This window comes from Camelus dromedarius, chromosome 10 (assembly GCF_036321535.1).
Source record: "Camelus dromedarius isolate mCamDro1 chromosome 10, mCamDro1.pat, whole genome shotgun sequence".
Classification (NCBI taxonomy): Eukaryota; Metazoa; Chordata; class Mammalia; order Artiodactyla; family Camelidae; genus Camelus; species Camelus dromedarius.
In genome coordinates, this window is record NC_087445.1 from 57867513 (window position 1) to 57892222 (window position 24710).

At 47.2% G+C, this 24710-nt stretch overlaps 1 protein-coding gene across 7 annotated transcripts in view; it reads left to right on the forward strand.

The window, feature by feature from the left end:
* The window catches only part of PALM2AKAP2 (PALM2 and AKAP2 fusion), a 424157-nt gene that overhangs the window by 205031 nt on the left and 194416 nt on the right, over positions 1 to 24710 (forward strand). For all 7 annotated transcript variants that reach the window (XM_031450167.2, XM_031450169.2, XM_031450170.2 and 4 more), the window contains exons 5-6: positions 21503 to 21617; positions 22763 to 22784. In XM_031450167.2, coding sequence (XP_031306027.1) covers positions 21503 to 21617; positions 22763 to 22784 — 137 coding nt within the window. The remainder of the gene's footprint in view (positions 1 to 21502; positions 21618 to 22762; positions 22785 to 24710) is intronic.

Below are 24710 nucleotides of genomic sequence, written 5' to 3' on the forward strand. Positions count from 1 at the left end.
GTTTATGTTCACGTTCATAAGAGCTGACAGGTGTTTCCTTTATTCGGACATATTTAACATTGCTTGCTGAGTGATTGCACCTTTTAAAAGTCAGTCTTGAAAGTAAAACTTAGGAATCTTGATAAAAACAAGGTAATCCTTGTGAAGGTACCAGGAATGCATAGCTGACTTTGGAACAGCCATCTGTGGTCAGACATGCTCCCCATCCTCAGACAAAGTCCGCTGACTCCATACCCTGCCTTCGCTCACTGTCTTCTCTCTCCTCCCCTTCAGCCCCACACTTCTTGCAACAATCGACCATGCTCAGCATCTCTACCTCCTCATCTCCCATTCATTCTCCTGAGTGTCCCCTGACCCTTCACTTGCCAAGTCACAGGGGCTCAGTGCAATGGAGGCTTTTCCATCCTCACCTTAGTTGACTGATCAGCGTCAGGTGAGACTCCTATTTCTTGAACCATCCTTCCTCCTTGGTTTACTTGACATGATAGTACCCTTGATTTTCTATCTCCTCTTCCTCTGTCCATCCTTGAGATGTTGGTTCTTCGTGGTTCTTATCTTGGTGCTCCACTTCTCACATTCTCTCTGAGTGATTTCACCTCTTCCCATGGCTTCTGAAATACAAACATTCTTTTTTCCTCATTTTTTTCCTCCAGAGATACCCATTCAGCCAACCTTCTCCTGGACATGTCCATTTGGCTTCTGCCCAAACACCTCAACCTCAACATGTCAGAAATTGAATTCCTCACCTTCTCTAATTTGTTCCCTCTCTTTGGGTCTTAATTTCATTGAAAAGCACCCAGTTGCCCAAGTCTGAAACCAGGGCATCATCCTTGATCCCTCTCTCCCTCTCAACTCCATATCTGTTCATTAATTTTATATCGTAAGTTATTTCTAGAATCCTCCCACTCTTTTCCATCCCCACTGCCATGACAGTCCAGGTCATCCTTACCTTTCATGGGGGTTGCTTCAGCGACCTCTTACCCGGTCTCCCTTCCTCTAGTACTGTATCTTTCTAACCCAAGCATCCATCAGAACTATCCTTCAAAATGTATATCTGATGGTATCACTCTCCAGCTTAAAATCCTTCCCCTATTCCCCTTGGACTGCAAGATAAAGTCCAAACTCCTCCATATTTATGATACGATCTCTGCTCACTTCTCCAGCCTCATCTCCCATCATCGCCTCCTCTAATCTCTGGCCACACCAGTCGCTCTCTGCAGTTCCCTGCAGAGCCCAAGCTCTCTCTGTGTCAGCTTCCTTGTACCTGCCATTCCTTCTGCCAGGAACTCGTTTCAGCTTCTCTTCACTTGACTGCGTCCTACTGGTCCTTCAGGCGTCAGTTAAGATATCACGAGCCCTGAGCCCTGAGCACTGGTTTCATGTTCACCATGAGCATTTTTAGCCTAGAACTTGCTGTATCATAACACATATGAAGCTGTGGGGTTTTTTTTTTTTCTCTCTCTCTCTCTCTCTCTTTCTCTTCCTCCAGCCTCAGCTTCCTGCAGGCTAAGAGTCTAGTGTTCACTTTTGTATTCCCAAATCCTAGCACACTGCCAGGCACAAAGAGCTTTCATATGTATTTATTGGGAGGAGGAAGAAAAGGGTGACACACTCACAGTTGCTCCAAGTATGGATGCTTGCAAGACTTCTCTCTGCATAGGTATTTCCACTGAATGTTGGGCCTTTCTCTGTTGCTTTGATTGACACTTCATCATGACATGAACCAAAGGGAGCAGATTGTTTTCTTGGCACGGCTTTCATTTATCTAGAAGTACAGACAAGTACTGCCATGAGCAAATGTCCGTGCTCACAACTCTGAAGTGGTTGATATGGTATTCACTTGGAACAAGGTTATTAAATAGGTATTCATTGAGTGTTGTACATAGCGGTGGGCAGGATGTTGGAATTATACAAAAGAGGTCAAAGTCTTCTCCCCTGCTCTTAGGATCTAACAGTCTAGGTGCCCGATGGGTGGAATCTACATACGACACTTGTGGGGAGATGTCAAACGTGTTCTTAAGGTAGCAGATGTTTGGAGAAAGGAATGATCATTGAGGACCTTAGGATTTGGGCTTTTACCCTGATGGGATTTGGCTAAGAATACTTCTAGGTGTTATTCATTCATCCAATAAACATTTATCACAATGCTTATGATAGAGGCCAAGCTAGGTTAGAGACAGATATAAAAATGGTACCATTGCTACCCTCAAGAGATCTGAAATCCACTCAATTGTAATGGACGACCACTCTGCAAAGCCCCTTAACTTGGGTATTCAGAGATCTCCTGAACCTTCTGGACCTATGTTTCATATTGCTTATGATTCCCATCATTTGATGTCAAAAGATCCCCTTCCAAGAAGAGAAAGAGAGTTAACTTTGACCTCAGACAGCACATTATAGTCTCAGCCTGGAACTTTAAATACCTGAATCTTTTAAAGCAGTAAAAAAAAAAGAAAAGATGCTAAGTCAAGTTTAATAGGCCTCAGTTAATTGGAAAGAAATTCCAGATTCATGGGGAATGAATCCCATGTTGGGATGTGAACTGCATGGCTGTCACTGAGATGGAGCAGGTACACATGTGTATCACTAGATATAACCAGGCAGGAAGATAGCGGCCCTTCCTTGACCTCAGTGAGGCCTAGGCCCCTTTTAGCCCCAGGTCTCTAGGGCTGGACTTGATTTACTGGATGATGCAGTCATGAGGCCGCCGGCCACATGTGGGTTGGAATGGAGCTTAACTGGCCACATCAGCTGGTTGTCATGGATGCTCCGCACTGACCAAGCTCATTTGGCTTGTCACAGCCCAGCCACCTGTTGTAAACAGCTGGAGGGGGCCTGGCTCCATTTGAGGCTGTTACTGTCTCTGGCACGTGGTCTCTCCCTGGAAAGGGAGGGGAGCGTGGTGACAGCAAGGACAGGAAGCAGTCGATTGCCATGTCACAGAGTCACTCTCTTCATCAGGAGCTTTGGTCCAGGCGCGGCGAGGCACGAGGTGTCCCTTCTGCACAGGACCTGCCATCTCTTTGAAGACAAGGGAATCACAGACCTAACTATGGAAGCAACTCTGGAGAAAAGACTAGCGTAACAGGTTGGAGTCAGATCCTAGAGGGCTTTGAGTGCTGAGCTGAGGGACTCAGAATTTATCCTCTAGGCCGTGGAGTGTGATTAACAGTTTCAGAGCAGGGGAGTTGTAATAAACCCAGGAGGCTAGTTCAGTGCTACAGTTAGAGAAAGAAGGAGGCAGAGAAGTCAAGGGTAGACTGGGTACCAGCTGGACAGGTGACTAGTTTAGATTGAATTGGGCACGATCGAGGAAGATAATCTACCAGCAGAGGATGGACCGGGACGTGTAAAACAGGTCACTCAGTCATCCCCAAATCCTCATACCTGAGCCAGAGAAAGCACTGGGCAGGGGTGGCCCAGGGCTCTGGAAAGTTCTCAGGGAGAGGCATTGGTACATCGTAAAGACAGACTTCCAACCTGGGAACCAGTTCTAGACCTGCTCCTCATTATTATTATTATTATTATTATTATTATTATTATTATTATTATTATTATTATTATTATTATTATTATTATTATTATTCTCAGCAATATCTTGGGCCTGGATAGCATTCTACCATGATTCAGGGATTCCTCTTCCCCTGTGGTTCTGAAAGGCTGAGCAGGGACTTATTACAAGATACCATGAAGAGTCTCCTCTTTGGCATTGACTGACTTTGGTCTGAACCTCGGCTCTGCACCTCATTAGTTGCACGGGACTTGCAGTAAGCTACTTAACCTACCTGTAAAGCGAGAATCGATAATGGGTTTTTCATGTGGCTCTTGTGAGGCTTAACTGAGTTAATAGATGTAAAGTGTCTAATCAGTGCTGAGCACATAACGGGTCCCCAGCTCCTGTTTGTCTTTCTCTCCTTCCAGCACAGGGTTTGTCCTCTGTGCATCTAGTTTCTCTCCAGCCAGCAGCAGAACCTGGATGGGTGCGATGTGATCAGAGCAGTAGCCCCATCTTTCATTATGAAGTCATTTCAGCCATCCCCCCGTTTTACTTTGCACAGTACAGGAAACCATCATTTTAATGCAGTACGGTAGCTAGATACCCCAGGAAGCCCTGTTTGGAGTCCTTTGTCAAGTGAGATGTGTCATCATTGCATTCTTTAACCCGCGCTGATTCTGTCAAGTTAAATTCCTTCAGAGGTGGAGTGCATCTCTGAAGTTACTTAGCTGCTCAGTCATACCTCAACTAGCACTTGGAATAGAAGGGCCCACAGCCTTGTTGCAGAGCCTGCCTGTCTGTCCCCTGACGTGTACTGTGCCAGTGGTCCTGGCTGGACTTGGAAATCCAAGGATGCATGAGACTGATTCGCTCTGGAAGGAACTCCCAGCCCAGAAGGGAACACAGCTGAACACTTACCCTGGCCCAGATGAGAACATGGGGGAGCAAGTGAACATGGGTTCCACAGGGACCCAGGATCCCCTTCATGCAAGCCCTTGGGATGGGCGCTGGGGTTTCTAAGATGACAGTGACCTGGCCTCTGCACTTGGAACCTCACAGACATCTTGAGCATCTTCTTGTGCTTGACCTCATGAGCCTGACGTCACTCCTGGCCTTGGGCGCTGGGTTACCAGATGTATGGCTGAAAAAGCTGCTCCTTGAGTGAAGGGCCAGGGACACTAATGTGCTGGAGAACCTGCCAAGCCAGCCTCAGGGAGGGAGGAGGCTTGGCAGGAGCACACCCTACAGGGTTTTGGTACTGCTTTGCAGAAGCGGGAAGAGCCACGGGCCTTGGGATCCGTGTCGACACAGCGACTGGCCTTCAGTGGTAGGGAGGACAAGTGTGTTGGGAAGGGTTGGCCATACTGGACTACAGGGTTGTTCCTTACTAGCATTTGGGGACACCTACTGTAGCTCATTGATGGTGACTTCTCTCCCGTGGCTCCTATAAAAATGAAAGTGATTCAAATGCTCCCAGCCACTGCTTCCTGAAGGCCCGAACCTCTGGATCTTCTCAGCCAGTTTCTCTCCCTGTTACAGAGCATGTAACAGGTTAGATTGACAGGGTACATGCTTTGGCTGGAGATTTCTGCCCACATCACTCGGGGCAAGTGCACTGTTCCTTTGAGAATGAGAACAAAGCATCGAGGGTTATAGACGTTTTCATGTTGATATGTTGAGCTTTCTCTTCCCAAGTAACCACACGATACCAAATCCACACGCAGCAGTTTCCTTCCAGACACTATAGGTAAATTCCCAACCATACTACCTCAGTGGGTGGAGATGACTTTACCTGCCACTAGATGGCCCCCCACGTGCACATAAGCCTCTCCCACACTGAGACCTTGGATTAGATTCTCACACACACAAATCCTGATTTCCAACCTTAAAGCCAATAATCAATTCTTTAATTTTCCCTTTTAGCATTTAAATGATGGACTTACTCACATTCTCTAGAAAACCTGTTTAACATAAGGCTCTATGGGCGTTCTTCCCAATCTTATGGACCACAAACCTTACAACTAAGAGGTTGAATTTGAATTTATTCCATTAAATAGTAGGTTTTGGTTTGTCTCATTAAGTAGTGCATGCAGTGTTTAACAGCATAGTCTTTAAATTCAATTTTTTTATAAAGCACCAGAAGAGAAAAACAAATAATGCTTCCTCAATGGCAGGAAGTGTTCTGAGATTTTTTTTCCTCTTAACGGAGGCACTGGGGATTGAACCCACGACCTCATCCACACCAAGCACATACTCTACCACTGGGCTCTACCCTCCACCCCTGAGATATTTTAAGTATTAATCCATTTAATTTTCATCGCTTATAAATAGCTCTTCCATATACATCATTACAATCATCTGATAGACGAGGAAGTGAAGACAAAGAAAAATAAGGCGTTTCCCCATTGTTTCCACCAGTAAATGGCAGACTAATCGACCTCCTGATCCCGGCTCTTTTGCACACCCTCCTGCCTCCCACTGGTCCAAACAAGCAGGAGAGGCTGAGCAGAAATCAGATGTGGCATGAAAGGTATCTAGATGCTGATTTTCTCTTTTTTCCTTCGTCTCAATTTTCTTATCTATACCATGGGAACAAAACAATCCCTAATTGCTGAGAAAGGACTTTGTAAGCTGGAAAGCATCACATGGATGTCTGCTGTTATTATTTGCGGGATAATTTGGGTGTTGTGGGGCTATGAAAACTCCCATATTTGCCTAAGAAGCTTGTGACCTTTTACTCATGTACACAAAAAAACATTGCCTGCCTCTGTGTGAGATCTCCCATACCGAAACACCTGCACCATTTCAGTACCAAATCTGGTCTGCCCTGGGCTCTCTTTTACAGCTGAGTGTTGCAGTGAGATTTTCTGTGCTTTCAGCAGGTAATTCTCCCTTAGCCTCAGGATCCAGAAATCATAGACAATGGTAGGGCAATTGCAGGGCTGAGACTGCAGCTGAACAGAGAGATGGCCAGTGCCAGTTCTGTACAAGCCAAACCACCACCAAAAAAAAAAGGCAGATCAGTTTAAAGAAAAAAAATAAGAAAGAAAGAAATTATTATTTTGGAACTCAAAGTACTATTTCTGTATCCAAGGGTTTCCATTTCCAGTGGCACATCAGACCATCCCTTTGACAGAAGACTTCAAGTACAAGTCTCTGGATCCGTTTTAAAGGGCATTCTTCTTCTTTGGACCTGATACAGGTCTTGCGTCTCAGTTTTGGCTTCTGTAATGCTTTGTGACCCAGGCTTTGATCCCAACATGGGAATCATTTCATCTCTGAAGGTTCTTGCTGGCAGGCTCTTTGTATAAGGAAAATTCTGTTTTCCTCTGGGATTTGAAAACCCAGAAATAGACAGCATTCTTAGCCGACTCCTCAAGACACTGGCTGTTGTAAAACTGACTCAGGGCTGATAAGTCTATCGGGATAAAGTGTGTCATCAGAAAAAAATATTTATACATTTATTTTAGTTCCAAAAGTTTTTGTCTCAGAACCCCATAATAGATGGGGTGTGTGTGACTTTCTTTACCTTCTGCAGGGCCTTTTTGGGGCTTTGGTCCCCACTGTTCCCTTAAGCCTGGCTTCCCAGAGCTCAGGCCATGTGGGCTCATCCAAGGCTGTTCTCTCTCTCCCTGCCCGGCCTCCATGCCACCAGGGGGCACACTTGAGCCAGGGCCAGGAGGCTATCGCTGCTTCTCAAAACCGCATGCGCCACTGGAAAAGAGCCCCACAGGGCGTTCTCGCTGGCATTTCAAAGACTAAGTGTCTCTGTTGTATCTGTAAGATGGGAAAATAACCGGGGGATGTCCGAAGGCTCTGTGAATGTACCAAGGGGAAACCAGCAGTGCAGGGCCGGCAGTGCCTGCAGCCCACGCGAGATGCTCCAGGGTCTGTGTTGGGTGTGGCCTCAGCTTCTCTGCCGTGGGAAGAGGGGAAGCCTCCGCGTTTGCCTAGACCCCAGCAGTGTTACTCCAAGCCGTTTCCTGCTGCGGCCACGTGGGGGCAGTGATGAGGCTCATCAGGGGCAGGGCTGGTTCTCCTGGTGGAACTTGCAGATTTGAGACAATTTCGGTCCTTGGAACATTTTTAATGAGGGCCTCGAGGTTCAAACTCATGTCTCAGGCAACACTTTACCACAGACCATCAGAGAGGACGCAGGTGGTACAGCTGTATTGCCTCCCTTGCCTGAGAGGAGCCGCCCGCCGGTACCTCTGTCAGTTGGACAGTGGCAGGGAAGTGGCCAGGAGAGGTGGGCCAGAAGGGAACGCCGAGGGCCTTGCTAACCCCACACAGACTCCAGTCACTGGGGTCCCTCAGCTACTCTTGCTCATAGTGTCACAACTGAATGTTACCCATTTTTTTCTCCAGCCCAGCCTGTGGGGCCACACTCAAAAAGGTTAACTTAGGACGTACTCCATGTCATCATAGCATCCCCATCAATCAGTGGAACCCTTTTTTGCTTCCTGCAATAGCTCATGCCAAGCACAACCTTGTCTCTTGCCTGAATAAATCCTAATTGATCTTTATGATTTCATCCTGATCCTCTCCCACATATCCATCCTCCACACAGTGGCCAGCGTTGTCTTTCTCGAATGTGGCTGACCACATCGCTCCCTAAAACAGACAAGAAACTGAAATGGTTTCCTGTTGCCTTCAGGATCGAATCTAAACTCCTCAGGGTGGCAGTCAAGAGCCATTGCATCCTGGACCATTCCCACCCCGTCACTCTCTTCCCACCAAGAGCACTCAGAAGAGTCACATCCAACAGAGGTCCTCACTCATGCACTTGAACCTCCTCGTACATTTCTGCCTCTGAGCCCCTTTGTCCACGCTGTCACTTGGGCCTCCTAGAAGCCTCTCTGCCCTGATAATTTTTTTTCTCATCCGTCAAGATCCTACTGAAAGATCCCCAAGCTCCTGAGGTCCCGCCCTGCCTGCTCCCTAAGCAGAGTTAGTCAGGCTGTCTGCTTTGCATTTTCCCAGCACCGGGGACATCCAGTGAGAGCCCTGCTGAGTGCTGTTCTGTAATTGTTTATACACCTGCCTTCCTCATCATCGGATGATGATCTTCTCAAAAGTAGTGACTGGGTAACCCTCTCTGTACTAACTCAACCCATACTTGATAAGCAATTAGGGAATGACCCAGTGTATTCAATTATCTCAGTAGACCAGAGAGACCCAAACATTGCGGTGTCTGCTTTCATCACCTGGGCCAGGAACTGACCCGGTTTTCTTTTTAGGCACTTTCCTCCCAGCCGGGTGCCTGATCTCTGAGCCTCCTATGTACCTCGACCCCCAGCCCCAGGGCAGCCCTTGGCTCCAGGGAGAGGAAGGGGCAGAGCTCCGTAGCTGTGCCTCTGAGAACAGGCGTGGAACAATGGCAGGAAATGTCCAAGCGGGGAACAATCAGCCAGGCACAGCCCATGTGGAGGAGCTTCCTGATTGGCTTGATTTGTTCTGAGCAGGAACTCTTAGAATAACTTTGGAATTATCCCAGTGGGATGACAAATTTCTCCACTGAGGAGGAGCCGTCACCTGGTCATGTCAAGCCTGGGAAACACGATTAGAAGAAAAACAAAACCGAAGAGAAAGATCCCTTTGGGAAGATGCATTTGGATTTAGCGCAGCGTCCCAGGCGAGCCTCCTTTGGAATCTCCCATTCAGGCACCACTGAGCCTTACAGATGGAGACCGTTCTCCCCTCCAGGGCTCAGAGGCCAGAGGCTCTGTTTGTCCTTGGGTGCCCTGTCGGGCAGCTCGTGGAAGCCCAGGCTGTCAGTGGCCACAAGCTGGAATGCCCCCTTTCAGAACCACACTCCTGCAGGAGATGCTGATTGAGCACTGGCTGTGTACAAAGCGTCGTAGGCACTGCGGGGGACGGAGCGATATACCAGATGCTGTTTCCACTCTGACAGCGCGTTGATTTCCAAACCACGTTCTGTTCTGGGGAAGGGCTGACCCGAGGCAAGGATGCCGTGGGAGGAGGGTCGGGGTGGGGGTGGGGTGCTCCCAGTCAGCTCAAGCTTCTGCCAGAGCAGCGTTCCCTGATCAAGAGATTGGAAAAAACAATTCTATACCAAAAAGAGGCAATCCCAAAAACCTTTGGACGTTTTTCATTTACTCTTGGAAGGAAGCAGCACAGGGCAGCAGTTAATATCCTGGGCTCCAGCAGCAGGCAGACCTGAATTTAGGTCCCAGAGCTACCATTTCCTGGTGGAAGGTCACAAGTAACTGAACCTCACTCACCCTCCGGTCCGTCATCTGTCAAGTGCAATTATAGTAGTAGTTACTATGCAGATCGCAGAGAATTAAATAATGCTTACAAACCATGTAGCACATTGTCTGGCCCGTGGTAAATGCTTAACAAATGTTAGCTCTTTCTGCCACCACTCCTGTTAGACGGTAAATCATTTTTTTCAATGTACTCATTACTGGATCAACTCAAGTATCTTGAAAGCACTACCAGTCTCCCCAGAGTCACCTCCAGTATGGGACCACTGGCAAAAATGTGTTGATTATCCACAGTGTGGGCATTTATAAAAGCTGTGTCTGAAGCTGTGTGGATGGGCGCAGATACAGAGGCTGACGGGAAACTCTAACTCAGCAGGAAAGCAATCACAGAGTGCTGGATTTAGGCATAAACAGAGAATAAACAGGGATTTGAAAGAGAGGAATGCACCACATAAACAATTTTCACAGTCAAATATGAAGACCCATATGCTGCTGGCATGAAGGAGTGAACTCAAAGAGAATCACAGGGGGAAATGAAGTAAACGGGAAGACTGTCCGTCATTCTGGCCCAATTTCTGGACATCTGTGTGTCCTCTGCCTGTGGTTTTATTTAGGTGAACCCCAGAGTAAATAAGAATAGTACATTACACACACATGGAATCGGGTGAAATTATTTATTTGAGATATTTGGGGAAGAGTGAAAAGTACAGGAAAATACAGCAGCTACCTTCTGTGTTATCTCAGAGACAGCAAATAAGACAAGTTTCTTTTTAATGAGTTCTTTTTCCCAAGTCCAGAGTTGCCGTTATTTTAAATTTTTTTTAAAGAATCATTTTTGACTGAAGGAATGGAACCACAGGCTCTGTCTTGAGTCTACTTCCCATTAAGAAAAAATTTGTGCATTCATTTACTCAACCAGCAATTCTTGAGAATTTTCACTGAGCCAGGTTCCTCTGTGGACACAAGCTAACTAGATGCTAGAAGCCATATTCAAAGGAAGCTGAGGAAAAGATGGTATAAAATAGATAAACAGCAAGTTTATACTGTAGAGCACAGGAACTGTATTCAATAACTTTAGTAATCTGTAATGAAAAAGGATATGAAAATGAATATATGTATGTACATGTATGAATGAAACATTATGCTGTGCACCAGAAATTGACCCATCATTGTAAACTGACTGCACTTCAATTAAAAAAAAGAGAGATGATTATTATCCTCATGAGGTTTGCAAATAGAAGTTAGGGACCCCAAATCCATAAAAAGTGATGAAAATACAATGGCATAAAATTAGCGATAGAAATGTGTCTATAAGATATGGCCTCAAGAGAGCACGGGAAAGGTATCAGGGAAGATTTCTGAAAGAGAGGATTCCTGAGCAGATTCTTAATAAGTAGTAATTCTCCAGGGATCAAACTGACAGAACTTAGTGGCTAATGTAGATGTGTGGTGTTTACCAGACAGGGGTGAGTCAGAGGTCAAGATAACATCCAGGCTTCCATCTTGAGTAGAATGGATTGGTGGTGGTACCAGCAGCTGAACGAAAGAATGCCAGAGGGAGGAACCGCTTTATGGAGAAGATGAGCTTGGTGGTGCATATGTTGGGTTTGAGGTACTCGTGGAGCGTCCAGGTGGAGACATTGAAAATGCAACTGTATATAGGGGCCGGAGTTCAGGAGAGAGGCTGAAGGTACACGTTGGGCAGATGTCAGCATATGGGTGGGAATTAAAGCATGAGGTGGACGTGATTAGCCAGGGGTAAAATATGTCGAGCAAGAACAGTGAGTCATGTGAACGTTTAGTGAAGGCGTGGGAGAGGAGTGATACTGAGAATATAACGTCGTGGCACCTGGATGGGAGGAGGAATGGTCCACAGCGTTTTATAAAAGGAAGAAGTCAATGGATTCACACTGAAGAGCATCCATTAGGCGTGGCAGTTAGGATGTCATGGACTTTAATAAGACCAGGTACAACAGCGGGGCGGGTGCCCAGGTGGAGTGGAGTAAGTCAGGGAGGGAGGGGATTGGAATGTGAGGAAGTGGAGGCAGCAAGAGGCAAGTGCTCTTGGGGAAACTGGATGAGATTCAGCAGTGACTCGAACAGGAGGCAGGATCAAGAGAAGCTGACCCATTTTTAGTATGAGAGAATGTATTCTAAAGGGACTAAAGGGGAGGAGGCATCTTGGAGGGAGGTTGAAGCTTCAGGGGACAGGGGATCATTGATAAAGGGCCATCCCAGAGGAATCTGCACAAGGTCAGGTACATAGGTACAGGCACTGGCCTTCAACAGGAGAGTCTCTGAGTCAGAGGCAGGAGGGTAAAGGCTCTTCCTACAGCAAGAGAGATTTCTTGGGCAGAAAGGGTGTGAGCTACTGAGATGTGTGTTGCTTTGAAAGGAGATCATCTCACTTTCATGTAATCAAAACTCTTTATTTCTGATGAAAACAGACCCAGGCAAGAATCACACCCAAGAAATCAGTGCTCAGCGCAGGCTTGGAAATGATTTTCTGTAGCAGAAATCAACTTGCACAGATTCTGCCAGTCTGAGCCATGTGATTCCAGATGGAATAAATATGCACGAGTAGGCTGGTTTCCATGGGCTAAGGAAAACCGATGGAGAGGAGTTTCATTCATGTTTACCTGGGATTAGATTTGACTGACCAACATCAGTAATGAAGAGTGCTAGTATGTCTCAGCTGGATACTTAGATAAAAATAGAAGTCAATCCAATATTGATTTTTTTTCCAATGAATACACAAATTGTAGCATAGTTGGTAGAGGGTGGAGGGAGTAGCAAAACCAAGTCAAGAGTTTTAGAAGTACATTGAATAGCACAATCTCCGAGTTGGTCTCACTATAGAATCCTTTAAAAGTATGTTCCTGCTTTGCCTGGCTTTTCATTCACTCAACAAATATTTGCTGAGCATCTTTATGTACAGGGAAAGATATGCAGTACAGTGATAAAATATTCTCAGGAGAGGGGTGGTACCCTATTACCAGGTGGAGTATACCAAGTACCTAAGAGGGCTGGGGTAGTAGGCGGAAGGGATTTAAAGAAAACATTACTAAGGAAATAGAGTGTGGTTTGGGCTTTGATTGTTAAGTGTGTTTTCAGAAGATGGAGTTGAGAGTGGGGAGTCATTCCAGGCTCCTTCACAGAGCAGCATGCCGTCCGTTCTGGCTAGAACACAGGGGAAGGGGTTAGAGCAGAGCGTGGAGGGTGTGAACTTCCAGCCTAAGAAGTTCAATCAGACTCGGGAAGGAGGTGGTGGAGAACCATCAGCTTTTCAACAAGGGAAAGGATGTGAGCTATCCTTTAGGAATTCTGAAAGGGACCGTTCTCCTCTCGGCCATATTTCTGTCTCAGTAATGACGTGGGGGGAAAAAAATGAAATGGGCCTGAGTTTCCACTGACACCTTGCAGTCAAGGAAGGTTCTGTTCTTTCACAAGGAGAACTGGAAGTCCTCTGTTTACTTAAGGGCCGTTAACCTTTTTCACAGTTAAATGATAAATGATCTGCAGTGATTCCAGATATACTCATCTAAATAAAAGGAAACTGCTTCCTTGCAAATTGAGTCACAAGTGAAAAATATTTGGGAAGTGCCATAGAAACAAATGCACTGTTTTCCTGAAGTATAGGAAATGAGTTTTGTAGCATTTATTTGTGCGAAAGCAAACAGTATTCTCCTCAGTACCCTACCTAGAATATAGAAACAGAGAGCTATTAAGATAGAGAAGGAGAAAGAGAGGGAGGGAGGGAGGAAAGTAGAGAGAAAGAGAGAGTGAGTGAGAGAGAGTGAGAGAGAGCTAAATATTCTTAGAATGGAGGGAGGGGTTAGATAATCAGGTCTCAGGCAGAACTGAGGTCCAGGCAGCACGAACTGATGGATGGGGCAGTCTTCAGAATCCTGCAGTCAGAATGTTTCACGCCCAATGATTCTCCGTCCTTGGGCCATTCCTTTCAAGATGCAGATGGCTGGCCAAGGGTCCAGTGGACCTAGGTTCGTTATATTTTTGCTCCTTGGCCAGGAACGTGGGGCCCTCCAATCAATACTTTCACCAAATCCAACAAGGAGCCCCAGAGAGACTGTGGAAGATCTGCAGTGGAAAAGCTGGATGTTGCTTCCCAAAGGAAAGGGACTTGGATCCTGGGCAGGCAAAATTAATCATGCTCACCGCCTTAGTGTCTGTCACCACACTCACTTCTGGACCACAGATAACGTGTCTTCTGCTCCCACCCTGTAACCAGAACTCCAGCGTCACGGGTGAGCTCTGAGTCATTAAGTCTTCTGTGCAAGGGAGACTAGCTCACTGCCTTGCAAGGCTGGGAGGGCCTTCAAAGTGTAAGGACAGCCCAGTCTTCACTTTTCCTGATGTGATTCGGCAGGCAAAGCTGTGAGCATCAGACTGACAGAAACATTGCTGTCCCAACACACCAGAGATGCTAAGGCGTGGATGATTACTATTGTGCAAGGGTAGGACCTTCCCTGCTGAGACTTTGGAGAGGGCAGGGATTTGGGCTGGGGTGGGCTGAAGCGGGTCCAGCTGAGCCTTACTTTATAAAGGTTGATTAGCAGGAGTGAATTGCAAACCTTGTAATCACTTTTTTTTCTTCTTCTTTTGCCACTGAGTTAATGAGGTTGTAGGCTGTGATTAGCTATGCCCCACAGCCTCAGCATACTTCAAAATTCAACAGTAGGCAGTAAATGTCTTGCATTACTTCAGATTAAATGTGGATGCAAGTAACGGAGATCCACAGTAACCGTGGCTTAAACGAAACGTTTGTTTCCTCCTCCAGGAAAAATCCACAGGTAGGCAGTCAAGAGCTGTCTGGTGGCTGTGTGCTGTGAAGTCCTCAGGGACCCAGCCTTCCTCCAGCTTCTGCTTGTCCCATCTTTGTCCTCAGTCTAAGGGAGCCGTCAGAGCTTCACCTACACACCTGTGCATTTTAGGCAGCAGGATGAAGGAAGGGCTAAAGAAGATTCTAGAAGCTCCCCTACAACACTTTGACTTACATCCGTTTGGACAGAATATACTCCACGTGGCTACAAAAGATGCTGAGGACCATGGACATTGGTCTGTATGCCCAGTACCCTGCTTAACAGGAGGGGTTACGTTGCTATGAAGGAAGAGGAGGATGGGGATCGGTGAACAGTGAGCAGCACCTTCTTTCTACATTCTGCCTGGTGCTGGACACATGAAGAGGCGGGTGGGCAGCTTTCGTCTCCTCTGAGAAGCAAACGTCCTCCCTGAGGTTCTTGCTTGTGGGTTGGTCAGACGGGCACTGCCCTTGACTGCTGAGCTATGAAATTGCACTTCTAGGGACAAGAGCAGGTCTGAGTTCAGTGCCTCTGGCCAGTCTGTCAGCATCTCCTTTTCCTTCTGGGAGAAGTTCCTGAGACGCTAAGGCACGTCGATTGAGCGGCAGTGGTTGGCCTGTTCCCGGTTTCTGGGTGTGACCTGGGCCCATGTCCCTCGGTAGTGAGGAAAGTTGTAAAGGGGCCATTGTCAGGAATAGGCTGGTCTTGCTCAGAACTCCTTCAGAAATATCCTTCAGGTCCCCAGGATTCTGTGAACGTTTCTTTACTGCTCCTTTTGCCTCCGCTTTTAGTTGGTGCTGAGTTGGCTCCATGAGGAAGCCCAAAAGTCCCTGTTCGTCCTTGGTCACTCCACCCTTTCCCCTTCTGCCCTCCCCACCACCCACCACCCCACTTCTGGGCCCCAGTGCACATCCCCTGGGCTCCCCACTGAGTAGTCAGTCCCATTTGCCCTGGGTCCTCCCGTTTCCCAAGTGGAGCCCCTGTGAGTCACGGTGTTTGCTACACTTGACCTCTGCACTTCCACGGGCTGGAATTCAGACCATGAGTGAGAGCTGTGGGCAAATGAACTTTGCCTAAATCTGGGAGCTGGCGTTCTGATGGTCAGCACTGTTCAAAGAGGGAGGGGCTGCCTTGGGAGGTGATGAGTTCCCCGTGTGCAGAGGATTTCAAGCAGAAGTAAGATAACTGCTGGGTGGAGTCCAGTTCAGGGGCTTCGTGTTTCTGAAAATCAATTAGATGAAATGGCTTCCACTTCAGCTTGACCTTCTGTGATTCTGTGAGCATGAAAAATACGTTGTGTTGCAGTGTGCATTCTGAAGGAAATGAGGGAAAAGGAGAAAGTGTTCCTAGGGAGGTAGTAGAAAGTAGTGGCAAAGAGTGTGGGTTCTCTAGTACTGGTTCTTGAGAACCAGGGTCCAAATCCTGGCCCTGCGTTATGTGACCCTGGACAAGGCAGTAGGTTTTGTGAATCTCAGTTCCTATGTAGTGGGAGTGGAAGAATTCCTTCTTCACAGGATATTGGGAAGATTAAGTATCGTAATGCATGTAAAACATTTAAAATCATGCTTAGCACGTAGGAAGCGCTTGAAAATTGCATTCAGCTGTGATCACAACAGTGGCTTAAACTCACAAGAAATCCAGAGCAAACTGTCCAGAGCTGGCATAGCCATACCATGATGCTGTCTAAACCTGGGCCATTTCTCTCTTTCTTTACCCTCAGCCATCCTCAGCAGACTCTTGCCCCTGCAGACCCAAGGTGACGATTCTGCCGATAGCATCAAATCCCTTACTGTAGGCAGAGTGAGGACCCCTACATCCTAATTCCCAGAACCTGTGAGTGTATTAGGTTACATGGCAAAGGAGAATCAAAGTTACCAATGGAACTAGGGTCTCCAAATACCTGATTTTAAAGTAGGGCGATTACCCTGGATTATCTGGTTTGACCCAATCTAATCATAAGGATCCCTAAAAGGTGGAGGAGGGAGCAGAAGAAAAAGAGTCAGAGGGAGATGCAGCATTGCTGACTTTTTCAATGGAGGAGGGGGTCATGAGGGTGGGTGGCCTCTGGAAGCTGGAGAAAGCAAGAAAGTGATTCTCCCCTAAAGTCTCCAGAAGGGAACACAACTCTGTCACCTTGATTGTAGCCTGATGACCTGTGTCGGACTTCTGACTATAGACATGTAATATAAACGAGTTTATATTGTTGAAAGCCCCTGAATTTGTGGTCATTGTCACAGCAGCGGTTAGAAGCGAATACATCTCTTGCACCAGGTCCCTGTACCAGGCAGGAAGAAGGGGCACGTGCCACTGAGGTCAACCCTTCTCTTCCTTTTAAGGAGCTTTCCCAGAAGTCCCACCCAACAGTTTTTCCATACATCTCATTGGCCAGAACTGTACTGTGGCCACCTTTTTACACAAAGGAAGCAGGGATGTGTAAATTTTCAGCTGGGCACATTGCCATGGATCTCCAACAAAATAAGGATTCTGTTAGCGCAGAAGGGGAGAAGAGACGCTGGGCAGGCAACTTGAAGTCCCACCACGTTCCCTGGTGGCACTGACATGTCTCCAACGTGTCATGCTTTTCTCCAGCCCCTTTTGGGTCATATTGTAATTTTTGTGTTTACTTGGCTGTTCCCATTGCCCGACCAGGAGCCGACTTAGCTCTCTGTTCCTGATGCTCATCGCAGTGCCTGAGAGAGAAAAGGTGTGCTTGCATTAAGTTGGACGGATGGATGTACAAATGGATTTCGAAATACAAGAATGATCGATGCACTTCATAGTGTCATAGGTCCCTTGTATTTTCCCGTGACTGAGGTCTATTGGGGTTAGGTAGATTTTATAAGACCATTTGGCCAGGATCGCAACCTCATCTCCAGTAAATTGAACCTGCTCAGCTGCCGTGTGTCACCTTTCCTTACTGTCCATTACAGTCTGCTCCTTGCTCAGAAGAAACTGAGCACGCTGGTCGGAGGCTGTTATGCACACCTGTCTCAGCCTGAAGAGCCTCGGTTAACCTTGAGTGTAAATTACACTTCCTGCCTGTTCTTTATTTTTAGCTTGGCAATATCTCCTTGGCTCCTCCAAGAAAGACTGCATTAGATTTCGGTCATGAAACTGCAAAACATTGGCATTTCTAGTCTGGCTGGGATGACTGTTATTAACCCCATGACACTCTATTTCTTGGGAAGCCCCTCAGCCCTGGGACTCGGGTTTTCTGTGGAGAGATGGTGGCCTGGGCCATCCACTACCTACATGCGCCATTGTAGAGAAATTTGCTACTTAGATCTGACTTACATAAACTCAGTTTCCCACGTTCAGTCCTTCTGGATGAAACTCTGTTGTTGTTATCACGAAAGTCTAGTTTTGTTGCTTTGTTTTTTCCCTTTCTCTCTCTCCGTTCCTTCTCAGTTACGCAGTATCATGACCCAGATCTTTAGCACTTGAGCTATAATAGCCAAGAGCCCTGAAACCCATAGGGCCCTGGGGCCCTCAGTGAAGACATTTGGGCCAGCAAGTGGGCATCAGGTCACAGAGAATTCTTAACCACTTGGGGCTGCTTCCCCGGGAGAAGTGAGTTATTTAGAGTCCACCTTATTTTTTTTTAAGTCAGCTATTTTTTAACCCAGTTTTATTCCAGAATCTCCTGTAGCACCAGGCTCTGAGTGCAGGCAAACAAGCTCCATAAATGTTGGTTGAATTGAATGTAAAGTGACATTGACGTTCACCCACTTAATCCCTCCCTCGACGCAGGAGAAGCTGAGCCCCTGGGCTCCTTTCTGGTGCCACGGCCTGTGAAAGGAGGCCTCAACACTAGGTGGACGGAGGCACTTTTTATTGTTTTTATTCTGGTTAGATCAGGAATGCAAATTTTTTTAATTGGGAAAATACTGAAAACTATAAAGAAGAAAATTAAAATTCCCCAGTGTCCCATTCCCCAGAGACAACTACCGCTCATATTTTCCTGTTTTCTTGATCTTAAACCTCATGAAGGGGTACCTGTATCCATCCCAGACTTCTCTGAGGATTCGGGGAAACAGAGAGAGGGTAGTTCACAGTCTTTCTAATCTTTTAGCTTCAGGTGTTATTGGGATATATACATAACATACATCTATACATATATTTATATAGATGTAATATATATATTATTGTATATCACTAGAATATAATACATGTAATACTCACGTATATAATATAGATCTCTCTAGTTAGCGATGGCCACAATAGTGCTCTAGGACAAACTACTCTCAAACTCTGGTTTAACACAAAAATCACTTGTTCTCGCTCACACTTCTGTGAGGAGTAGGCTGAGTGTTGGCTGATCTCGGCTGGGCTCAGCCGAGTGGCTCTAATTTAAGGTGCTGGTCTGACTGGGCATGGCTTCCGACTCGGGGTTGGGCTCCTGTCTACTCCCCATGTGTTCCTTCCAGGGCGCAGGCTGAAGGGACAGCCGCTGCCCAGAGAAGCTCTTCTCTTGGTGTTGGCAGGGGCGCAAGAGGATGAGCCCAACTGGGCAAACACATTCCAAGCCTCTGCTCGTGGCACGTCTGCTAACGTCACATTGGCTCAGGCAGGTCACATGGCTGCACCCTAAGTCAAGGGGCCGGGAAGTACGTCTCACCCACCACAAGGCCAAAGCCAGTCGTGTGCCCAAGACCAACATCAGTGGGTCACGGACGTAACGTGTTTGCCTTCCCACAAAAGTGAAGGGGGAAGGAAGGGAATATGTTTGAGAATAATAGAATCTACCCACATCCTAAATATCAGCTGAGGTCCTTGGTTTTTTGAGATTCAAATGAAATCTGCTCAGAACTCACCCGGCCAGTACTGTCATCCGGTCTCTCCAGGAGACCTCTCACCTGGAGCCACCCTACCCACTGAATTAGATCCATTTATGGGTCATTTGAGTTGTCCCTATTCCATGCTCACATCCCTTTCCTTGATTGCTCCCAAAATAACTTACACAGATGTGTGTAACAGATTTGCTCAACCTTTGGAACAGCCAAGGAGCTTCCTATCTCGTTGCTTACACATGGGTGTTGCTCAGCCCTCTCCTCTAGATTCTCCTCGCATCCCAGCCCACACACAGCCTCTCAGGTCAGAGCTTGCCAAAGAATTCTCCCCGGGTTCAGAAATCCTGAAGAGCTCAGCTGGGCTGAGCTATGCCTTTTTGCAACTTGGTTCAGCTTTCTTCATTCATTCAACCTGCTTGTATTGAGCGTTTGTGCCCTCCCCTTCATGAATTTATACTTGAGTAGGGGAAATTAGTAATTTATGCGTACTCCAACAGAGGGTTGAGAGTTATTAAACCTGAGCACCGTTGGGTTTGGGAGCCACATCATTCTGTGTTGTGGGGGGCTGTCCTGTGCTTTGTAGAATGTTTATCAGCATCCCTGACTGTTACCCATGAGATGCCGGTAGCACCAACCCCGCTATCCTTAGTAATGGACAACCACAGCATCTCCAGACATCACGAAATATCCCCTGGGAGACAAAAGCACCTAGGTTGGGAACCATCGCTCTAACATATAGTGGACTTGAGACTTGAAAAGACCACTGGCTTCATTATCTCTTGGTGGTGAATCTATGAAAGCCTCATGGGGTGGGTGGTATCTGAGCTAAGACTTCAAGAATGGTTAGAGTTTGGAGATGGGTTTCTTGGAGGAGGGAAAATCGTTGGGCACAGAAGGGCAGCCAAGGAGTAGCTCTGTTTGACTACAGCAAAGTGAAGCGGGCCCATTGGCAAGAGTGGAGGCTGCATAGGGACTTGGGGTTAGATACTGTCGGGCCATCTTAGTCATTGTAAGGACGTCCACTTTTACTGTGAGTGAGATGATGAGTAAGCCTGAAGCTGTGTTCATTTGCAGAGGGTGTGGTTATACGCAGAGTCTGTCTTCATAACCCAGAGTAATCACTGCAAAGTCTCATCCATCCAGAGGTCATTTTTCTGATGCTCAGGAAGGGTGGAAGAACACATTCAGACCAAATGGTTTGGAGGCATAATAGCCTGGAGTCCTGTAGGCAGGGGAACACCCATCCCTGCAGACCCCCAAAGGCATCGCTGCGTTACAGCACCACCCTAGTACGCCAGCATGCACAGCATGTAACAAGGCAGTGAAGTCCCGTAGAGCCCACGTGGCAAGAGTTTAGCACAGTGGTTAGGAGCAGGGTCTAGAATTACACTTCCTGCCTTGAATCCTCGCTTCAAGGCTCTGCAGTGGTAAACTAGTTCCTTAACCTGGCCAAGCCTTAATGATCTCATCTGTAAAATGAGGATTCCCTACTCACAGGGTCATAGATTCGTAGGTCCCTAGGAAGGTTAAATACAATAATCCATGTGGGAATTCTTAGCTCAGTTCTTGACACAGATTTTAAAAGTTAAGTAGTTATTACTGTCCTTTCACTGAACGGGTATAGCCGCCAGACTTCCACCAAATCATCACTGTAGCGGCTGTTCTGAAATAGTCCCAGGGTCTCCTGGCTGTGCTGAAATTTCCTTTTTGGAAAATACGTAGGATGGTTGTGAAAACTGAGAGAAGTTCCAGGCACATGGGGGCAGTCATATCAGTCCCTTCCATCTCCTCTCTTCTTGGCCGTAGCGGTCGGGCCACTGAGGAAGGTGACAGCAGGCTCCCAAGGGTATTATGTCCTATGCTGTGTGAAAATCTCTACCTCCAGGTCAAGAATGTGCACCTGAGGAGAACTGAAGGGGAGGGAACAAAGAATATTGCAAAGTGGTGGCAATGAACTCGTGGCATCAGCTTTGGATTGTTTTCCTTTGACCAGTGTCAGCAAAGCTGAAAACACAGGATGCTCTGTAAAATAAAACCGTGGCGGGATACCACAGCGTAATGTGAAACAGAGACCGCCAGGAAGTCGCCCAGCAGGAAGGAGCTGCTCTCTGGCCCAGAGATGGCAGGACAACAAAGTAACCTGTCCTCTGTTTGTATGTCTTCCAGGCTGGAGCAGGAAATACAAGCACTAGAAAGTGAAGAGTCCCAGATATCTGCCAAGGAGCAAATCATCCTAGAGAAACTGAAGGAGACAGAGAAATCCTTCAAGGACTTTCAAAAGGTGAAGAAAACCAGTATGATTTCTCTAAATTATATCCACGGGGAAGTAAGCACTAGCAGTAGTCGGTGTGGATGACAAGTCTGAGCCACGCGTTCTGAAACGAAGGGCAGATGGATGAGGACTAGTGTCATCTCTGAAGCTCAGAGTGGCCCGTCTTCAGGTGTGGGACCCCCTGGCCTGCCCGGAAGCCCGGAGAAGAGTCATGAAATTAACCCCATCTCCCTGCTATCCAAACCCTTTCTCTGTCTGATGCCTGAAAAGTCATCTCCCGTTAGACTCCAGATTTCCAGAACCAGTTCTTACGAAGCAGATTGAACAGGCTCCCTCTGGCTTTGAGTCTTTCCTTTATAAAAAGGCCAGAGACAGAATCCTACCAAATGGACATGCATTCCAAAAACAAAATGTCAATATGTGAAAATTTACTGTACAGGCTGACCCCGGAGATACTGCGGGTTCAGTTCCAGACCACCGACATTAAGCAAATTCCACAATAAAGCGAGCCACACCAATTTTTTGGTTTCCCGGTGGATATAAAAGTTACGTTTACACTATACTGTAGTCTGTTCCGTGTGCAATTGCATTGTGTCTTAACAAAAACCATGTACGCACCTTCATTTTAAGATAATGCTGTTGGAACAATGGTGCTAACAGACCTGCCTGACTCAGGGTTGTCAGAAACCTTCAGTCTGTTAAAAATGCAATAAAGCACAATAAAGTGAGGCATGTCTGTATATGAAAACAGATGGTGCTGTGCAGCAAAGAGAGAACCCAGCAGGCCCTGAGTAGCTCAGGACCCTCCCTCCATTTTATAACTCCCGTTTCCTCAGGTGCCCAGCAGCGGTAGAGGGAAAACAGTCTAAACATATTCCTTTTATAATGGGATTTTCTGACAGCTCTTCTCCAACACAACCAAGGATATTTGCTGGATAATTGAAATAAATCTCCACTGGGAGAAATTCAACATAGGGTGGGGAGGGTAATCCTTACCCCTAAATTTCAGGATCGCAAGCAAGTTTCCCAGAAGGAAACAGAGCATTGGGTTTGCCCAGCACAGTCAAGTTCTGGGGCAGAAAGGCAGGTTAAATGAGTGAGGGGTCCTCTCCCCACGTGTGTAGTAATGGTCTGCCCTGCTTTTGTTTCCACAGAGCTTGTCCAGTACGGATGGAGGTAAGTGTATGTGCTCTCTCCCCGTCTGTACCTGAAGGTTTTCATCTGGCAGCATAGTGGGTTTCACACACATAGGGTCACCAGGAGACGTGATGTGTGTGTACGGGCATCAGAGAGTGCTGTTTGCAGGCACCGAGGAAGTCCACGCCCCCAGTCTCCTCTGCCTGTCCCCTTCAACCATGGTTTCTTGGCTCACTGCTTCTAGTCTTTCACACCAAGCCTGGCTCTTCTCCTTCCCATTTGGTCCCCAAGGTTCACTGCTTGGACCTTTCTTGAAATGTCCTCCGCCAAGAGTGCCCAACATCAGGACCGGGGCCCCGACAGGTGTACTGGTGGTTAGGTCTCCCGGTCACAAGACACATCAGCAGCCCCTCATCTGGTGTTGAGGAAACCTTCCTAAGGCCTCTGGTTTTCCTTTGAGTCAGAAAACTGCAGTTTCTCCAGCCTTCTAGGGAAACAGGGCAGGGCTGAATTTCCGTCCCTGTGGGGGAAGGTAGGCCGGGAGCACACCGAGGGTGGGAGCAGGGCACCAGCTTCCTGACTCCTTCCTGGCAGGAGGGGGCCTTCCTCCCACTCCCCCTTCCCTTCCTTGCCCCTGCCCTTCACTCTCCTTCGCTGGGGCCGTGGGATAAACCAGGGATTCTGGGCTTCTCATCCTTCACCCTGCTCTTCTAGCTTTAGCTACAAACTCATGAAAACCTCTCCATCCCACTTTCCCTCCGGCCCTCAGCTAGACCTGTGGGAAGGATCCGGTACATCTGTTCACCTGCTTCTTATAAAGTCAACCTCTAAGCGAGGAAGATAGTCAGGAGCCAGAGTAAGCACTGGCATCAGTGTCTTTTGGAAATACATGGTTAAAGTTTTTAAAATGCAAAGATGGATAATGGATTTTTCTGGATTAGCAAAGATCCTTGCACTGAGGATAATTCTAACTTCAGCAAACAACAAAAGTAAGAAACAAACAAACAAACGAATAAAACTGTAGTTTGTTTGGGATCCCCCCCCCCAGACAGGGGATCTGGATTTTGGCTCCCTGGGTGATCTTTGGGAAGATGTTAAACTCATGCTCCCAGCACATATGCTCAGAACCAAGTCAGGGTTGAGCCAGCAGGGGTTCCAGGAGGACTTTCAACAGTCCTAGAACCTTTTCTGGGTGTAGCCAAATTAGGACACTTGTCCTATGCTTTGCGGGTGGAGCATGGACCCGGGAGGTGGCCTTGCCTGTTTGGGGGTGTTGGGGGTGGCAGCGTGGAAAGGACGTCCTTCCAAGAATGTGGTCAGTGTTTAGGTCACCCTGTGGCCTGAGAGTTAAAAACTCCTCATGAAGCACATCCAGTTCAGGGACTTTGGTGTGTCTGATTATTTTCTCCTTCTTTGATTTTAAAGTCGCCAAGACCCTCTTAGAGTCAATCAGTTGTTGTTACTAAGAACTAACACAAAAACTCTTACAGAATCATACTGCCTTAGGAACAATACCCAACTTCTGAGCCATGATGATTACAGAATCCAGGTCCAACTGAAATAATATAACTGTACAAAACACTGCAGATCATCAGTAAAAGCATCCCCACTTTAACGAGTTGCCAAGGAACGGGCTGCTAGTGTGTGCACGTGTGGTGACCCCACTTCAGGTACCCTGTGCTTATCAGAGGAAAAAAGGTCCTGTACTGCTGGGTCACCGGTGGTTTTCGATTATAGGGTAGGCTTGGCAAAAGCAAGAGCAACATGTTCCAGACCTGAGTTGAATTTCTTAGCCACATGCATTCTGACCCTGCCCTTCACTGCCTCCCTGCCCCATATACACACTCTCTCTGTGGTGGAGTCGGCATCAGTCGGGTGGGTTGTTTTTACTGCCCTGAAAAGGCGCAGTGTTTTGTGTAACTGTGAATTTCCTGTCGCACCTACCTAGTGCTACCTCTCTTCTTG